Raw genomic sequence first — 19922 nt, 5'->3', positions numbered from 1 at the left:
GCGTCACATGCTCCACCAACTCCTACTGAGTCACACATCCGAATATTCTACTTAAACACCCGCTCTCTTATTAGACATCAAACTGACATCTTTCTCTTACTCATGGCTGAGAGCCCTGACATTCTTTTGCTATCGGAAACATGGCTCACTGACGACTCCCTCCCTGATATCCTGGCGGCATTACCCCCAGACTACTATCTGTTGAATGCTAATCGCCCCGGGGGCCGTCCTGGTGGCCGAGTGGCAGCGGTAATACGCAAGGACTTAAAAATTATAGCTACCTCATCCATGACTCTTCCTGAAGTTGATAACTTGGTTCTCAGCCTGGGAACTGAGGTGGGTGCAGTCACTTTTATAATACTCTACTGCCCCCCCACCCTATGCCTTCATTCCCCTCTTCCTTTACTGAGCAGCTTGCCAATCTTACTACATCCTCCTCTCGTGTCGCCATTTTCGGCGATTTTAACTATTGGTTCCAACACAAGGATGCCGGGCCTCACGCCACTGAGCTATTTGAAGCCCTCTCCTGTTTAAATCTCACACAACTTGTCAAGTCCCCCACCCACAGCGGAGGCCATATTCTCGACCACATTTGGACTCACGGGGTTAAGTCCTCTTGCCCGTTGATCACTCCCTGTGTGTGGTCTGACCATTCTCTGATCGAGACTGTAATCTCTGTCGATGGTCATATCAGGGCCCCGCCACTAGAGGGCGGTGCCGCCCGCAAGTGGAGGGCTGCTGACTCTCATAACTTGCTCTCCCATCTGTCAGAGACCCGCCCCTCCCTCTCCAACGACATCTGCATCAACGAGCTAGACGGTAACATCTCTCACTGGCTTACGTCAGCTAGCGATATTTTTGCCCCTCTAACCAAGTTTCCCCGCTCTCGGCATAGCAACTCCCATAAGAAACACGACGTCGCTGTGGGAGTTTTCGGCGGGACGAGGGCTGTGGATGGGCGCCGGCCGTTTTACCAGGAACGGCCTGCTGCAACACAGTGCCTACACCCTCCTCCCTTGGACAAATAGGACCATCAGTCCACCACTAGCTCTATAAATTGCTCAGTAGACGGTTAAAACAGACACAAAATTACGGTGGCAAGACCGTTCACACCACCCAGGAACCCTGATAAGCACTGCCTTCATCACACATTTGGCATGCTTACAGTCCATCTCTGTTAATTCGACATTGGAATGAACTAACATACAACAGGATTTCAGGATCCGGGAAGGCGCCCCTTGGACCCCGGTTCCCCTCATATTCTCTCCATAAGCGACGTATCATAAACTTAAAGCCCTGAAGAAGTCCCAGCTTGGGACGAAACGCGACGGCTGTATATGTTTCACTGCTAACTGAAAATAAAGATTTAAAGAAGACTATCAACATCTCTTGGAAAAATTTTTTTTTACATTGTGCCTAAAACACCATATGCACTTATTGTCTTGTCTTTTGTGGTGCACCTTTGCGATTGTTTTTATTTGCACTAAAATTCCCTAGGGAATAGGCATAGTGATGATGGGTGCCATCTAGTGTGCGCACAATCCCCTTAATCAATTCAAGGGTCAAAGAATATTACGGGGGGAAAGCTAGTCAGGTGCTTACTCCAGGAAGGGTCCATCATTATATTTTGTTCCTCAACTCCCATAAGTGGTTTGACTCCCAATTAAAAACCCAACATCTGGAGCTACGCCAATTGGAGCGTAAGTGGAGGAGAGATTACTGCACCACAGGCAGAGACACTTACGTGGCCGCTCGTAATAAATATAAAAAAGTCCTCGATGAATTTACCTCTGACTCTAGGACGCTCCCGAACCAGGCTCCTACTCAGGAATCATGCAATGCTCTCAGTACGTTCTTCCTAGAAAAAATTGTTATGATTAAGGATACTATTCCGGTCACCTTTCCTGGCACTGACACTGTCTGTCCCCCTCATAATGCACTCTCTTTCACACATTTCCCTCCTCTTGATCCAGAATCTTTGGCCAGACTGGCCGCTCGTGTCAAGTCTGGCTCACCTGACGACTGTTGTCCACCATCTATACTACGGGACATCTGCCTTACCTTACCTGATTGCATTCTCCCTCTGTTGAATTCTTCTCTTTCTTCTGGCACGGTGCCCAGCTCCTTCAAGGAGGCCGTTTTGGTGCCTCTACTGAAGAAGCCAGGAGCTGACCCCGCAGTTTTGGCGAACTACCGGCCTATCTCTCTTCTGCCCTATTTCTCTAAAATTCTGGAAGCCCACGTCACCGCCTGCCTCTCACAGTTCATCAAGAGCTCCAACTTTCTTGAAGCCAACCAGGCTGGCTTCAGACCAGGCCACTCCACGGAGGCAGTGATCTTGGCCGTGTTGGATGCTCTGAGAGGCGAGCTGACAGGGGTACCCCCCCAGGCCCTGGTTCTCTTAGATCTGTCGGCCGCTTTCGACACGGTGGACCATGACTTCCTTCTCCATCGTGTCGAGCAGGCCGGCATCCAGGGCCTGGCGTTGGCATGGGTCGAATCTTTTCTGACCGGGAGGTCTCAGTTAGTCTGGGCACCTTCAGGGCACCTAGGGAACGATCACATTGCGGGGTTCCCCAGGGCTCCTCTTTATCTCCCCTTCTTTTTAACCTGTATCTTCGACCTCTTCTCTTTTCTCTGAGGCAGTGGGACGTCACCGTCTTTAACTACGCTGACGACCTGCAACTCATCTTTCCTCTCAATTCTTCTTCTGCTATCACTAATTTTCAGGCGGTTATGTCCCACACTCTCCAGTGGATGAGCCAGAATCAACTCAAACTGAATCCCGGGAAGACGGAGCTCCTTCTCCCTGGTAAGAGCTCTATCCACTGGGGCCCGCACTTCTGGCCGGTAGAGCTAGGCCCCCTTCCCACCCCTGTGGCCTCGGTGAAGAGTCTCGGGGTCATTATTGACTCTGAGCTATCCCTTAAGCCCCAGATAGGGGCGGTGGTTTCCTCATGCATGTACCAGCTGCGCAGGATCAGGAAGGTGGCCTATCTCCTGACTCCCGAAGTTCTGATTCAAGTCATCATGGCTCTTGTCCTCTCCCGCTTGGATTTCTCGAATTCCCTCTATCACGGTCTGCCCAAGGCCCTTCTTTCTAGGCTGCAGATCGTCCAGAACCAAGCGGCGAGATTGGCCTTCGGGATCCTGAAATGGCAATCCACTAAACCTCTTCTTACCAACTTGCATTGGCTTCCTGTCATTTCGAGGGTAGCCTTTAAGATTGGCTGCCTTGCCTTCAAATCTCTAACTGGTCCCTGCCCCGCATTCCTGAAATCCCTTATCAGTCCCTATTGTCCCTCACGCAACCTCAGATCCTCTCACCTCCGCCTCCTGGTTGTCCCCTCTTTCAAACTCTGCAGAATCGGAGGTCGGAGATTTGCACATTTGGCCCCTAAATTCTGGAATTCTCTCCCACCCTCACTTAAATCCTCCAATTCGCTCTTCCAATTCCGCAGATCTCTGAAAACATGGCTCTTCCCACAATCTGGCTAACTCCCCCTGTCCACCCCCAGCACCAGATCAGCGCCAGGAAACCCACGGTGACAGAGCGCTCTATAAGCTCACCTTAACATAACATAACATAACATATCTTGAAAACACAATCCTTTTTAGGGGCAGACGGTAGCACAACGACAAGCAGCAACCAAGATGACTGGAATTTATTCACTGCCCTGAAGAAACAACAGGTCAAGAAAGCCATGCACCCGAAGGGGCACGAGACGAGGGTGCCCCCTGTCACCCTTGCTATTCGCCTTGGCGCTGGAGCCATTGGAAAATTAGATCAGGAGAGACCCCATGATATGGGGCTTTGCGTCACCTGGGGACTGGGAAGATTGTATATCATTATTTGCGGGCGATATCTTACTGTATCTCACACGGCCATCACCCTCTATTGCCAGGGTGCTCCACCTCTTTGACTTATGCGGGAGCTACTCAGGATACACAATAAACTGGGCTAAGTCAGTGGTGTTTCCACTGGCGGAAACCCCCCCATTGTCCCCCCTTTCCACCCCCCGAGACTACCAGTGCGGTGTACAGCGCCTGTAGTTCTGGAGGGTTTTAAGTATTTGGGGATTCAGGTGGTATGGGATCAGCTCATGTTTTTCGAAAAGAATCTCAACCCCCAGTTGGAGAGACTTCACAGCGATGTGCAACATTGGCGAGCCGTACCATTTTCCCTGGCAGGCAGGGCCGCCCTCTTCAAGATGATGGCACTGCATCGCCTGTTGTACAGCCTGGAAACTACTCCATATCCTATATCGCCAATGATTTTTCAAAAAGTCTCTCAGGATTTTCGGGAATTGCTATGGCAGGCGGGTACGCTTAGGATAGCGCTGCATAAACTGCAAAGAAGGGTATACGATCGCGGTCTGGCGGCACAGGATGGAAGGCTCTATTACGGGGCACAGCAACTGCAGGTGGTCATCGGACTGGGTGTACTCAGATAGGGATGAACCAGCATACAGGGTAGACTGAGATGCCATGCCGTCAGGGATCTGTGAGCTGCTGCTGCACGCGCGCCAGAACAACCCTAGTTGGCCCCCCACACACAGCTAAAGTTGTGACATGCTGGAGGGAGGTTAATCGGCTCTGGGGTTGCAGAACAAATTGACCAGCAGAACACCGCTTTGGCATAGTGCTGGGTTAAAAGAGGTGTCCTCGCTTCAAGGTTTATTAGGATGGGAGACCTTAGGCGTAGAGAGACTGGGAGACATGTGGAAGGAAGGGGCCCCACTCTCGTTTGAGGATCTCCAGTGGGAGTTTGGGCTGGTAGAGACCCAGAGGTTCCACTATTTGAGACTCGGACATGCACTGTTGACACTGCTGAGAGGTAACACCTCCCTTCCTGACTATTCTCCCCTGGAAGACAGGCTTTTGATTGACCCTATCCCCGAGAAAGCAATTTTCACTATGTACCGTAAGCTTATGAACAATCTGCCTGACTAATTGGCAGCCTTAAGGGCGGCCTGGACAGACAACCTGTGCAACATAGATGATGTAGAGTGGCAAGAGGCACTCCAGGGCCCGCGCGAGATAGCAATACGAATGCGCTTTTGCCTGATCCAGCTCTGGATTTTGCATCGCTCCTATCACCCCTCAACGCTGCAGTGCATCCGATGTTACCAGAATGAGGGCACGTTCCCTCATATCCTGTCAGAATGTCCTAGGATAGCGCAATTTTGGCAAAAGGTCACGGCAATAAAGGCCAGTGTAGTGGGTACTGATGTACCGCTGGACGCAAAATAGCATCTGCTTATAATCAAGGGGGAGGCGGTCTGGCCCAAATATGTCACCATGTGGCTTATGCGGTCTGCGGGAATAGCGAAACGCATTACTTCAAGGGGGTGGGAGACACTTCATCCCCCTTAAGTGACAGAATGGGAGAGGGGCATCGACTGGTGCCAGAGAGCAGAAGAAATGGTATACAAGAGCTGGGGATGTGTTAAGAAATGAGAAAAGGTGTGGGGCCCATGGCGTGCTTACAGAGGAGTGCTGGAGAGCCAGGTGGACACTGATTATCCAAAAAGGACGGTGCACAAAGCAGTACAGTTCAGTCAATTTCCAAAGATCTTCAAAAAACTTTATTGTTCAATTTCTTAGTTACAAAAGCCTCAGCATAAGCCAACGCGTTTCGTTTCTGTCCAACTTCGTCAGGGCGTAACGCAGTTAGCAGTGTGAATTTTGGAAGTGGGTTGTACTCTGTATATTGGCATTCCAAAAATCAGGTATTTGCAAATTTACACACCAGCACCTTCTAACATCACTTGTGCTGGAAAACTTTCGGTTCTGTACTTTGCGCTTTGTAGGCCCAGATGTCCTCGAAATGAAATGAAATTGTCGAATTAATAGATCCTAGTTACATCCAGAGTTTTAGAGAAGTTGTCCCCAAACAGGTTATTTTAGTGCTTATAAATTCTCAAGAGGAGAAGAGCATCACTTGACCCCTCATGTATATGGCCATTGTGCCTTAGTGTTATTCCACGCGACCCCAAGTTTAAATGCATTTCATTTCGAGGACATCTGGGCCTACAAAGCGCAAAATACTGAACCGAAAGCTTTCCAGCACAAGTGATGTTAGAAGGTGCTGCTGTGTAAATTTGCAAATACCTGATTTTTGGAATGCCAATATACAGAGTACAACCCACTTCCAAAATTCACACTGCTACCTGCGTTACGCCCTGACGAAGTTCCACATGAACGAAACGCGTTGGCTGATGCTGGGGCTTTTATTACTAAGAAATTGAACAATAAAGTTTTTTGAAGACCTTTGGAAATTGACTGAACTGTACTGCTTTGTGCAACGTCCTTTTTGGATAATCATTTGGTATCTGTGTCTACAGTGGAGCCCCAGTGTGGCAAGCTCCGGACGTGTGTTGCAATACTCATGGACTAAACTTGTTTAAACTAAGAAATTGGAGTGCCTTACCAGGGTCAGCTGCACTATCCTTTGTTGGAGCCAGGTGGACACTGGAATGGCCCCAGGCGTCTAGAGAATGGTAATCCTTTAATGATGTCTTTTCTTTATTGGCAAACAGTTCTATCCCATCCCGACATGTGTCCGCCAAACCCATGTAAGAATATCTCCAATGTGCATGCATTGGCAAATGTTATTATGCTGTCTACTGAGCGTGTTCAATAAAGAGAGTTAAAAAAAAAAAAAGATAGCCATCCACATCCCCATTATGACAGAGTACCTCAGAGCAAGAATAGTACCTAATGGGCTTTTGGTGACTACAACACCGTGCTTGTTTCTGGAAGACATAGTTTTTAGAAGGGAATGGTCATAGATCGTGTGGAAGTGCACATGTGACTGGCTCATTCCTATCAGCATTACGGCCAAATGCCTATCTGCTGCACTTATCTTCAAGATTAATATTGCAGAAAATGCATTGAAGGCGAGGATCAGCATCTCTGCATTTAAATCTTACTGTCTGAGATTAATGCTCAGATGAATGAACATAAGGACTACCTTAGGCAGCAGAAGATATCCAAACTGCAGAAAGGTTTGACAAGGATAAGGTGTTTCCCTATAATAAAGAAGATTACTGTCCACATGGCGGTGAACTCTGATCAGATGATGGCTCCACCACCTACTCTAGTAACGCCAGTTGGGGCGGCTACGAGAGCTGTTGGGGAGTAGACTCCCCACCACCACGCGTGTATGGACATCCAGTGCCCCCCTTTAGGGACAAGCACAGATGTGGCTCTGGGGTTCCATATGCCCCCTCAACCACTGCACACGATGGGGCAGGACACGAGGGAGAAAAGAGGAGGCAACAAACCGTTTACAACAATAGTCAATAGTCATTACCCTTTCACAGAAAGTCTTAACCGAGAACCAGACTGCGGTTCTGCGTAAAGGCCTTGGTTTTGTGCCCTCTCCCCGCGGAGACCAATTTTGTTTCACGCACGCGTGAGCTTGAACAGCTCTTTCCCAAAGTCAGTCTTTGGACATTTTTTCAAAGCCAATACCCTCACAGGACCGTGAGGACTCTGGACTGAGGATATTATCAAGGTTCACACCTACGGCAGCCATGACACCCATTGAGGCTCTCACCGTCGAAAAAGCTGTACTGAAAGAGTCTGCACTGATCCAATCATCCAGACCGTATGAAAACGCAAAGCAATCACTACCCTGACCGAGGACCCCTTGCTCATAATAAAACCAGCAGACAAAGATGGGGCAATTGTTCTGATGAACTTCAGTTATTATTACCAAGAGTGCCTTTGACAACTAGCAGATGGAAGATACTAATGCCCTATGAAGACAGATCCAACTGACACTTTGATGAAACACATCCAGCCCTTGGTCACGACAGCAGAGGCACAAGACTGGATCATGAAACACAAAGCAAAGTTTTTGGTGAACACTTTTCCGAAGACCCCTTACTTCTACATATTACCCAAAATACGCACCGGCATTAAGCCTCCCCCAGGAAGACCCATCGTCTCTGGCATTGGATCTCTTTTGGAACATTTGAGCAAGTTCTGCAATTACTACCTCCAACCTCTGGTCCAGATAACCCCCTCGATCCTAAAAGAGACTAAGGACAAGTTGTACCTGATTGTCAACACCAACAGTCAGCAGGAAATTCATCTTCTCATGACCTTGTTCGTAGAGGCACTTTATGCTAACATCCCATATCATAGAGGCCTGCCTAGGAGCACGAACTTGGACGACTGCCACGCCCATTGACTTTATCATTGAGTAAAGCGATACTAAAGGGGATGATGGACGGAGCGTTTGAGCAAATCAACCACTCACCCCCAGTCAACTGATCTGGGTTTAATCCATCACCATTCTTTAGCTCACTCAGCCACCCCAGTTCAGACATGGCCATATGCAAATCAGTCTGACCCTGTGCCTCATGGGAACAGTCCAGCCCGAACTGCCAAGCCATGTCTTCCCTGGACCGGAAACAAGCATCCAGGGACCGGTTTCGGATTCATAATCCTCATCAGCCAGGCTATCTTGAATCCAGTGGCCAAGTGAGCAAGGGACTCATGTCTGAGCATACCCTGCCAACTTAGGGCGAACAAAGCGATACAAAAGGGGATGATAGACAGAGCGTTTGAGCAAATCAAACACTCACCCCCAGTCAACTGATCTGGGTTTAATCCATCACCATTCTTTAGCTCACTCAGGCAATTTATCATTGAGTATGCAACAGTGGCATTGAAGAAAAACTTCTTAAAATTCAAGAACCAGATCGATCATCAAATATAAGGGACATCTATGGGCAGCACGTTCGCCCTGAGCCTGACCTGTCTGTACATGGCCCATTTTGAAGAGTGATATATCTGCACTACCACAAACCCCTTCAAAGGCAACATTCTAACGTGGTGACGTTACATAGATGACATTCTGTTTTTCTGGGAGGATGACAAAACCAGGCTTCTAGAGCTCGGACGTTGGAACAATACCTTGGACCCTTACCTGAGATTCACACAGTTGTCCTGCACGAAAGAGATACCATTCCTGTATCTACTCTTCTTTATTGAGGGCAGAAACTTCTGCACAAAGACTTACAAGAAGACTACTGATTGCCTTCTCCTTTTTGATAGCTATCATCCCAGAGCCCTTCGGAGAACCTGCCGTTTGGACAGTTCCTCCGACTCCAAAGAAACTGCAGCTCAGTGGAAGATTATGATGCACAAGCCGCAGCACTCAGTACCGGTCTTCTAGAAATTATCCTACTAGAGTCCTCAGATGAGCTAAGGAAAGGCCATTAAACAATCCCTGAGAGGTCCTTCTGGAGACAAACATAAGATCCAGCATATTATCATGAAGCATTGGTCCCTAGAGATTCCATGACAATCATTTTCCTTCAAGCGAACCTAGAACCTAAAAGACCTCCTTGCACATACCAGACCACGTACACAACAATCACACACGCAGATCACCTTGTGGGCTCTACCACCTGTGACAGGACACTACCCTTGTGGGTCCTGTAGAGTATTTGCTTTGACTCAGCATACAAAAGAGATAAACTGAGCCCCATTCCACCTGGTTATACAGAAAAATCACACTAACTGTAATACAAGGAACTACATCTACCTTATCACTTGCCCATGGTACGTGGCATGACCATGAGGGCCAAAAAGACTGGGATAATAGAACACCGGAGCACTATTCGCTGCGGATGCAGTGCCACAAAAATGTATAATCATTTTTACAACTCTAAGCATTTCCCTGATGACCTATGTTAGACTATCCTGGAAGCCAACAATTCATGAAGTAGTGCTCAATCTCTTTAGAAAGGAGCAACAATGGATGTTCCGTTTCTCCACTGATAACATGGGCCTGAATGACGAGATCCGGTGGTGTGAGATAGAACCTCTGAGACTAAGTCTCTTGATGCGAGTAATTCCGTACTGGAGATACTCATACTCCTTTTTATGAGGATTTCTGTTGTACCACTCAGGCCCATCACCTTTGATTACGGTTCCATTTATGATCTGCTACATATATCATATATTCTGATATGGTATTCTACACCATATCTGGGGACACAGACCCTTCTTCGCCCCCTGGTCTTCTATGAGAACTCATATGGTCTGTTAGATGCATATGAGTGGGTGTGAATAACATGGCAAAAACATACACCAACCCAAATATGCGACTTTGTACTTGCCAATTCTGTTGGTCTCTACTGCAAGCTCTATATGGCCATATATCCCTGAACTCTTTTCCCTCACTTCGGACTTACAAGTTACTGATGCTGCTTGCATACTGAAACCATTTAATGAACATTATTCCCTACATCAAGGTGGGCACATACAAAATAGTTTGCAGTAGTAGGAATGACTGTCTTTGATTACATGTTTTTATACATATACAAGACCCAGTATCCTGATGGGTAATTTTCCAATACTTTCCACACCACACACTGCAATATGATGTTTTGTACCACCTCAGCACACATGGCTTTTTCCTTCTGACTTGGGGCGCTGGCTACTATGTTATTTTTACGTGTAAGGGCCCCCTCATGCCTCTATACACATAAGCTCATTACTTTGAGCCACAATGTTTCAAATCCATTACTGACATCAGGATTGGAATAAATGAGCCATCTAAGACGAATTGGCCAAGCTTTATCTTTTACATGGTTATCACTACTGTGGGGGGCTGGGGGGGGGGATGGTCAGGATGGAGGTTTGGATTTTTTTATGGACAGTTCCACCATGTTTTGTTTTATTGGTATGGCAAGTGCCGCACGTATGCGGACCCTCCTCCACACAGTAAGATGGCCGCCATGGAAGGGCCAGTTTTTCAGTTGCTGCAACGCGGCACCTCATTGGCTGTTGCACACTCACGTAAGCTCATAGACTACCGTACCACCCCATACTCACACGACCGCATACGCAGCACCTGGAGACAATTAGTCCAATCTACGTCACTTTAAAAGCGGGACACCTCCTCTGCTCCGTCTCGATCCAGGCAAGCAAGCAGAGGAGGGTAGGTCTCTTGAGCTCCATTCGCAGAAGCCACACAAGTATGGTTGCCTCAAATTGCTGAACCTAAGGTCTTGTTTACTTCCTGGCCTGGTGGCTTTCCTTATTTGGGTACCATTACTTTTTCTTTACAGTTAGCAGCTGAGCACTAACTTCCATCTCTGACCTATGGGGCTTGTCTGATTGATCCAAAGGGTAACCTTCCTTGCACAAACCTAGGACAACTAGTCCTTTTATGATAAACTGTGTGAAATGTGTGTATGCACTGCGTATGTTGAACAGCCTGCTGTGTGTGTCAGTACTTTTATGTCTTTTATCTCTACAGAATAGCGCCAACCACAGCATGGGTATGACTACTATATGGCACCACCATGATATTGTATGCTGGAAAAGCGATTCTGATGACGCATGTAACATTATATGCTTTACCTTTGTTTATTATCTGTTCTCCCCAATATTTCTTATTTGTTTAGGTGGACAATCATTTTTAACCACTAGACCAGGTATTTTCTTCTTGGGGAATACCTACACTTACAGATTACATTTTGGTGTGGGGTAGATTAATAATCTCTCTTCTTAGGTCCTGAAGAAGTGCTGTGGATCCTTTTTGGGCCTCAAGGGCCTGAAACGTGTTGACCTGACTACACCCGACCTGACTACTCCCACAGACTTGAAGCTACCTAGATACATTACACCCCTCCAGTATCTCTGACCCGTTTTTACCGCTTTCTAATCCTGTCAAGAGAGCCTCCACATTAAAAGTGATCCTCGTATCTTTTAGAGAGTTATAATTCTCCATCACTCATGCACAATCACTCAACTTCACACATGTAGGACACCCTCACACATATACCTCTCATCATACCGCAAGATAAGAAAAGTGACCCTTCGAGAGGCGTGTAGAACATTGCCGCACCGTCTCAACGAGGAGCATGCCTGATGATGAAGCATGATATCCCTAGGGATGTGTGAAGGCACCAAGAAATAACCCTATGTCTCGTCAAGCGCTCTCTTATTTTTCTTTCTAACAGGGACAGTAACTTCACAGTGTATTGCATTGTTGTTTTAGGAGCCTAGGTACTGGAGCTTTATTGGCTCCCAGCCCCCCCCCCCTTTTTTGTTGTTGCTTTGAGCAGATAATAGTACCACATGATTCTGCAAGGACTCGCTTGTGACCAATGAGTACTTCATACAGCAGTCATAATTTTATTTTAGGTAAGTTCTGTGAGTGTTAAGTTAACCCTTTGCAGCTTATTGAGTTGGTTCTGGGCTGCAATAAAAACAAACGTTTGGCAATGGCAGTCTTCCATCTGGCAAGGCATCCGGTCTAGACGGTATTCCCGTGGAATTTTATGTCAGATTCAGTAGCTCACTCAAAGACATCCTAACCCAGTAAATTACCCAGGTGTTCATGAATGGAAATCCTCCGGCTTCTTGGGCATGTGCAAAAATTATAGTATTCCCCCCAAAAAATAAAGATCCAACAGAACTAGGCACATACAGTCCTATTACCCTAGTTAACAATGACTCTAAAATATATAAGCAAACTGTTAGCAAGCAGAGTGGCACCTTTCATTCATAAAATTGTATCTACTAGACGACACAGGTTCGTCCCTGGAAGATCAACCACAGATCACGTCCAGAGGGTGATAACTCTCTTTGACATTGCAGAGGTAGCAGGAGACCCTATGGGTCTAATTTTGTTAGATGCGGAAAAAGCATTCAACAGGGTCTCCCGGCAATATCTATAGTCGGCCATGGCAAAGAGTGGGATCGGAGATCATTTTATTCAAGCAGTACAGAAAATGTATATCGCTCCCGAAGCGGTCGTTATGATCAATGGGGTCACCTCTGACATCATCAAAGTGACTAGAGGTACAAGACAAGGGTGTCCTTGTTCTCCCCTACTCTTCGCCATTTACATCGATCCCTTTATCGCAAAGCTAGAAATGAATCCGTCCATACTACCCATTAACACATCGAATGATGAAACTAAAACTCTAGGCTTTGCAGATGATATTGCGATTGTTACATCTGATCCAATTACAACAGCTAGGATAATAGAGGAAGAAGCAAAAAGGTTCGGGGAGATTTCGGGATACAAATTAAATCAAACTAAAACCCAGATTGTAATAAATAATAACATCAGCGTGGACGATGCAAGAGTCACTGATAATGCATTATATCTCAGCGTTAATATTACATCTGATCTGAAAAATCTAGTGGCCCTGAACCTAGACCCTTTATTGAAACAGACAAATAAAACCTTATCGAGACTTCACAACCTGCATTTAACAATAATCGGAAGATGCAATCTCATTAAAATATTTTTTCTGCCCAAATTTTTGTACTTCTTCCGGGCAATCGGTCTCAACTTTGACCTATCACTTTTTAATGAAATAGATAATATGCTATCTCGCTTCGTTTGGGGATATGGAAAAACACGAAGAGCCTATAAACATATCACACACTCAAGGGATAGAGGTGGCCTAGTCCTCCCTAATTTCAAATTCTATTGGTGGGCTACAACCATCAAATACAGTCGTCTACTTTTAATCCCCGAACAAGACTCAACGCCCATTTGTCCGGTTCCAACTCCACAGGAACTAATCTTGGGTAATAACGCCAATAACCACCTTTGGAAACTACCTTATGAATGCCATCTAAAAAAAGAACGATTTAAAACCCTCAAGGGTATTTACACAGTTTGGTACATGGTTCGGAAACATCTGGCGATCGGCAGGTTTTCATTTATACTCAGATAGAAAACAATACCAATCTGCCTGAAATTATTTTGGATTCCTGTATGCGGCGATGGGTTAGTTTAGGAATCTCGCAACTCGGCTCATTTTACGATTCCACAGGTTTTTGTTCATTTGAATCGCTAAAAAATAAATACGGGCTGAATTCGCATGATTTTTTAAAGTTTTTACAATAAAGAGATTTTATTCTCAAAAAGGGGGGACCCAATGGCTGCTTTAAAAAATCCCCGCAATTAACACTGTGGTCAGCTCGGCCAGGGTAAAAATTGGAGACATTTATAAAGACCTAATTGCTGTACTACCAGACGATGTGGATAAACATGCAAATAATTGGCAAAATAGGATCGATATTACAGAGGATCTAGCTCACAAAGCACTCGAACTATCCAGCTCTATTCTAATGTCCACCAAGCTACAAGCTCAGTTCTACAAAACTTTTTTCGACCTTTATTATACACCTGAAAAAATTTCAAAATGGGGGGAGGGGAAGGGGACTCTCTGCCCCAGATGCAATAAGGCTAAAGCCGATCTGATACATATGCTGGCTACATGTCATACATTAGATAATATTAAACGAGAAATCTCCAACTTCCTATCTGAAATATTCGAAGCTAATATAGAGATCAGCACAGCAGAAATTATGTTAGGGGTAGATGGAGTTACCAGACCTATCGCCATGCAGGGACTCCTATATATTGCTATGGCAGTCTTAAGAATCTGTTTGACTTCCACATGGCTGGATCATTATCCACCCACATTTCAACAGTGGCGTATGCGCTTCTTAGCTACATATAATCTTCAAATTGCCATTTATAGCCGGAAAGGTATCAAGAAGAAAACAAAGGGATAAAAAATTTGGGACCCAGTTAGATTATGGCTAGCGAGCCCAGCATAGATAGATCAATAATGTAACCGAGATGTATCGAGTTCGTTAGGAATGTAATGATGTGTTTTTTTTTATATTCATCTTATTCTTCGAAGCCTGTATTTTTCTATTTTTCTTTATAATTTTTCATTCTTTAACTGCTATTTTTCAAATTTCAAATTGTTACCTGTACCGGGAGGAGGGGTCTGGGGGAGTGGGGGGGGGGGGGGGGGGGGGGGGGGGGGATGTAACTGTGATATAAAAAAAAATTTACAACCTCAGTAAAGACTTGTTGAAACAAAAAAAAAAGGCAGTCAGTCTGGCTGATAACTAGCCTAATATGGGTTCATTTGATAGTATATTTTGGATGCAAAATTGCGTTTATGAACTGACTGACTGGGAAGGAGTTGCAGCCATGTACATTTTGCTGGAACCTTTGGCTGAAAATGCTTTAAATGATATCGCTTTAAAGGATATGGCATATAAATGAATACAGTTGATCTGTCGTGCCTTGCAAGAGATTTTGTAAATTTGTGTAAAATGTGTACTCTTCATTTTGTAGATTTTCAGATGCCTTCTACTACCTTATTCTGTATATTGGACATGTTCTGTGGCTGGGCTATAGTGCACTCATGTATTTGTGCTATGTTCTTCAAATATTTCAGGAAAATGGAAAGGCAGCAGATGGTCAGACACCATCTCCACCAAGTGGAGTGCTTGGACCACAGCGACCGAGATCCAACTCTGGCAGAGAGCTCACAGATGAGGTATTGTATGAATCTCTCAATCAAAATGCAAACATATATAAGAGCAGATGAATACTTCGTTAAGTGCAAAGCCAATGATTGACCTCCCGTATTGATAGCTACAAATTCTACTGGCATGCATTTAATTCAAGTAAATATCCGTTTTGCTTTATGGGCTTTCTGCTGCTTCACATCAAAGCAAGATGAAGTAATGTACAGAAAAAATAAGGGATTGCCATTAAAGTTTGTTTGTTCATGCAACTATTTTAATTGCCTTATATGGTTACTGTAAGTGCTTTTTTCTCTGGAAAAATACACACATGCTATGAACGTGAAAATGAATGTGTGGCCCATTACCATGTTAATTTGTTTTGAGCAACTGTACTACTAAACATGCATTCAAACAAATATTACTACAATGCATAGTCAGTTTCAAGTTTATTGCCACCGTACAGCAACGTTTACTTGAGAAAAACTGTTTTACTGGCTAATAGATTGCATATAACCATCAATTAAATGACACAACACATTTTAAGCAACTCTTTTAATAGTCATGAGGTATCTTCAGTGTGATGATTTTATTTTACCGCCAAAATGTAAATCCTTGCATCCTGGTCATGGTGAAGTATCTTTGGTTAAAACAAGTACTCATGAAATATTATCATGGCATAAAGTTTCCATATATGTTGTTTCATACATTGATAAAGGAGTGGAAGGCCATTATGACTCACCTGAGGCAACGCCTTTTGTGAGTCATTGTCCCTTTCCACACTCATCAATGGTAATAAATGGCGTATTGCACTCTGTACACCTGGTTATATGCTCTAGATCTGTCTGTCTATTGATCAGTCTATTTTTCAACTATTAGTAATTTATTTGGTGGGTCTCGAATCCATCTAATTTTTTTACAACTTGATTGGCAGTGTGCTTTTACACCTACCAGGAAGCTCCAAGTTCTGAAAATATCAAAGTAGACAGTTTTGCAGTATCCCCTGTAAGTCCTGCTTCAGCGACCATCGATTATTCATTTTTGGTAAATTACTTGGATGGGCAAGTGAGGCTGGTGGGTCTGTAATTCACACAGATTTAGAACTGAATCTAATTAAAAAACATTTTACTGCTCTCAATCTCAGTATTTACACAATACTTCCTTTGTTTTCAATTGATTCAGTAGATTATAAGACACTTTTTATGTGTAGGGATCATAAATTGGAAGAGTTCTCTATTTTTAGATGACCCTATGGTCAGAATAGTTTGTAGTAGATTACAGAAATGGAAACAATATGAAGTTGTCCGAATGATAAACAAACATTTGTGGAAGCAGTAGGTAAGCAAACATCTTCCTTAGACGGTCACAGATCCCATTGACCGCTTAGACCAACACTAGACCTCTTGACTTTTGCAAAAACTCTCACAATTCAATAGGGAACGATTTGGTTATTCCTCTAATACTAGATGCTAGTTTGCCTTACCACTGGAGCCTTCTTGTGTGAGATGTCCTTGTGACTCTCCTTTATCCATCTAATATGACACGTAAAGGAGGTATATGTTGTCTAGTGCATAGAAATTGGATTGGAGAATATGAAGTGTAGTGTTGCCACAAGATTATTGAGGTGGAATTAATGATAGTTCCCCTCACGTACGGTACTCATTTTACTTGCCCTTTGCAGACCAGGTGTTCCAAATTGTTCTGCAAAGTAGGTGTGGAGGAATTGCATTTATCAATTGCACTGCATCAGAGTCCCCAGCTGTGGCTCTGTTTATACCTAGTAACAGTTTCCATAGCGTTTCTAAGCCTGGCCTAATTGGGTCTACCTCCCGTATCTGGGACCGGAGGTCTCCCACCCATTGCACCACCTACTGTAATTGAGCAGCTAGATATCGTTCGAAGTCTGGAACCGTTAGTCCACTCTCCATAGTTAGACGCTACATAGTTTTCAAATCCACCCGTCTACAACCAGCGCCCCACAAGAAGGACATCGTAATGGAGTGTAGGTCCGTGTGCCATTTTGGGAGAATCCATATTGGGCTTACTGTAAAGAAGTAGAACAGTTGTGGCAACACCACCATTGTTAGAAGGACTACTCTCCCCAGCAAAGCTAGCGGGAGGCCCCTTCTGAATTCCATTTTGGTCTTTAGAGATCTCCGGGCCATTCCCAAGTTACCTTCAAATATGTTTGCTTGGGAATGATATATTTTACCCCTAAGTATTCTAAGCAGCAAGGCTCCCATTTAAGAGTTCCTAGCTCAGTCAGGGGGGCTCTGCTCACTGTCAGTGGAAACAGTTTGTATTTTTACCAGTTAATTTTTAAACCGGACATCCCTCCGAACTCCCCCATGAATGTCTTCGCCCCCTGTAGATACTCCTCTACATTCCCGAGGAAGAGCAGGAGATCATCAGCATAGGGGCAATGTGATGTAGATTATTCCCCATGCGGATCCCCCGGTATCGTACCACTGTGCGGGCCAGGGCGGCCAAAGGCTCCATGGCAAGAGCGAACAGCAGTGGGGAAAGGGCGCATCCTTGCCGAGTCCCCCGCTCAATTATGCAGCTTTCCGATATCGACCGACCTATTCTGATCCTCGCCAATGGTCTCTTGTATAGCAGCCTCACGCAGTTGGAGAAGCCCTGCCCTAACACCCTTTTATCCAGGCTGCAGTATAAAAATTCCCATGAAAATCCTTCTCCATATCTACCGCAAAGACCCCCTCTCCACCCATCATTTCGTCCCCTCTTGTCATAAGTGCCATGAGTCTTCTTATATTAAGAGCCGTATTGCGCCCTGGGATGAATCCCGCCTGATCTTGGTTTATGAGGTCAGTCATTAGCGGTTGGAGCCTCATAGCTAGAATTTTGCTTAGTACCTTAAAATCTAAATTTAGCATTGATAATGGTGTGTAGGCCTCGCAATCAGTTGGGGTTTGCATGTGTTGAGTAGAGGGACTATCAGTGCTTCCCAGATGGAGCTCAGGAGATGTCCCTCCTCTAGAGCCGCCTCGTATAACTCCATTAGCCTGGGGGCCAATTCTTCAACATAGGCAGCGTAAAGCTCTATTAGCATCCCAAACGTTTCAGGACATTTTGCCCTTAGCCAGTCCCTTGATTGCAGCTCCTATTTCCTGTATACCTATGGGGGCCCTTAGTGCATCCGCCTCCTCAGCCTACAAGGTGGGGAGCGGCATAGCAGACAGGTATTCTCTAATTGTGTGTTCTCCCTGTCTTGACCGGGAACTATATAAGGCAGTGTAAAGCTCCAGAAATCTCCTATTTATTTCCTCTTGTCAGTATAATATATACCCTACGGTATCCCCAATTTCAAGAATCGGAGAGCTTCTCCGGGCTGGGTTGGCGAACAATGCCAGCCGAGATCTAGTTCTGTCCCTCTCTGCATGTCTACGTTCCATTTACCGTTTATAATCCTAGTTATGCAGCCACTTGGTTTGTTTGGCCACTTCCTCCTTGGCATCCAGAAGGGCATGTCCCAGCCCCGGAAGTCCTGGCCTTTGTATTTCTAGTGCTCGCAGTGCCCTATCTGCGGACTCAAGGTCAACTTCATGGGAGCGCTGCACTCCTATAGAGGTCGCCATCCATTTGCCCCTGAGCATTAGCTTAAATTCGTCCCATTCTGTCAATCGGGGGTTAGTCGTGTTTGTATTTACATTAAAGTAGTTCACAATGCACTCTCTAACATCCTTCCTCAAGGAATACCTGGTCTTCTAGAACCTCGGGTTTGAGGCGCCATGTGTGTATTCTTTGGCGCAGTTGTCCCCACCTCAGATAAAAGAGAACGGAATTGTGATCGTACAGAGTTTGCGTTAAGTATTCCACGGATTGGCTCTGGGTGTGTATGTCTGGGAAACATAAGAATGTATCTAATCGAACATGCAGGTCATGAGCAGGGGAGTAAAAGGAGTAGTCCCTACCCACAGGATTCAGGCTTCTCCAGGAGTCTATTAAGCCACATCTGTCCTGCCAGTCTGTGAATGTCTTTGCTACTCTATTTGTTGAGGTGTCCCTTAACGGTGGGTGTGAACGATCCTTCCGGGTGTCAGGTATGCAGTTAGTTGTCTCAGATGATTACAGAGTGTGGGCGATAGAGATTATCTTGTATGATTGAGGACCAGCCATTGGTGTGTGTCAAGTGCATTCGCCGGCAGGGCTCCAGGGCTCGCGGCCCCGTACTAGCAGGCAAGAGCGCGGTTTAGGCTCCTACTTTTTCAGTGCCTGGTCTGCAATATCTGCAACCCCCATAAACATGAACCTGTAACATCCCAAACTCCCTTTCACCAGGACAAGTGAGCATACGCTCCTCATCCAAACATTCAAAAACATCACCTACCATTTTTAGCATATGAGGTAGTGCCTGCCCTCCTCGCACCTGGTAGATCCGAAGTTGTGCCCCCACCCCTTCAGTTGCAAAAGTTTGTTTGTGGGAATCTTCCCTTCCACTCATCCCTCTTTAATACTTGTGACTTTCGGGGGGAGAGTCAAATAATCTAATCCGCAGTGGCGGGTGTGACCACCAACATGTCTTGACTTGCCCCTTCCATTGTGCTGTTGCAATGGTCCAAGTCCAAATGCCTTGG

General features: G+C 45.5%; 1 protein-coding gene across 2 annotated transcripts in view; it reads left to right on the top strand.

Moving 5' to 3' along the window:
• The window catches only part of WDR44 (WD repeat domain 44), a 593855-nt gene that overhangs the window by 210002 nt on the left and 363931 nt on the right, over positions 1 to 19922 (top strand). For both annotated transcript variants that reach the window (XM_086918723.1, XM_086918724.1), the window contains exon 6: positions 15255 to 15356. In XM_086918723.1, the coding sequence (XP_086774849.1) occupies positions 15255 to 15356 (102 nt within the window). The remainder of the gene's footprint in view (positions 1 to 15254; positions 15357 to 19922) is intronic.

This window comes from Lissotriton vulgaris, chromosome 4_1, assembly GCF_964263255.1.
Source record: "Lissotriton vulgaris chromosome 4_1, aLisVul1.2, whole genome shotgun sequence".
NCBI classification, from domain to species: domain Eukaryota; kingdom Metazoa; phylum Chordata; class Amphibia; order Caudata; family Salamandridae; genus Lissotriton; species Lissotriton vulgaris.
The sequence above is the reverse complement of the archived record's forward strand: the minus strand, read 5'-3'. Positions and strand labels throughout refer to the sequence as shown.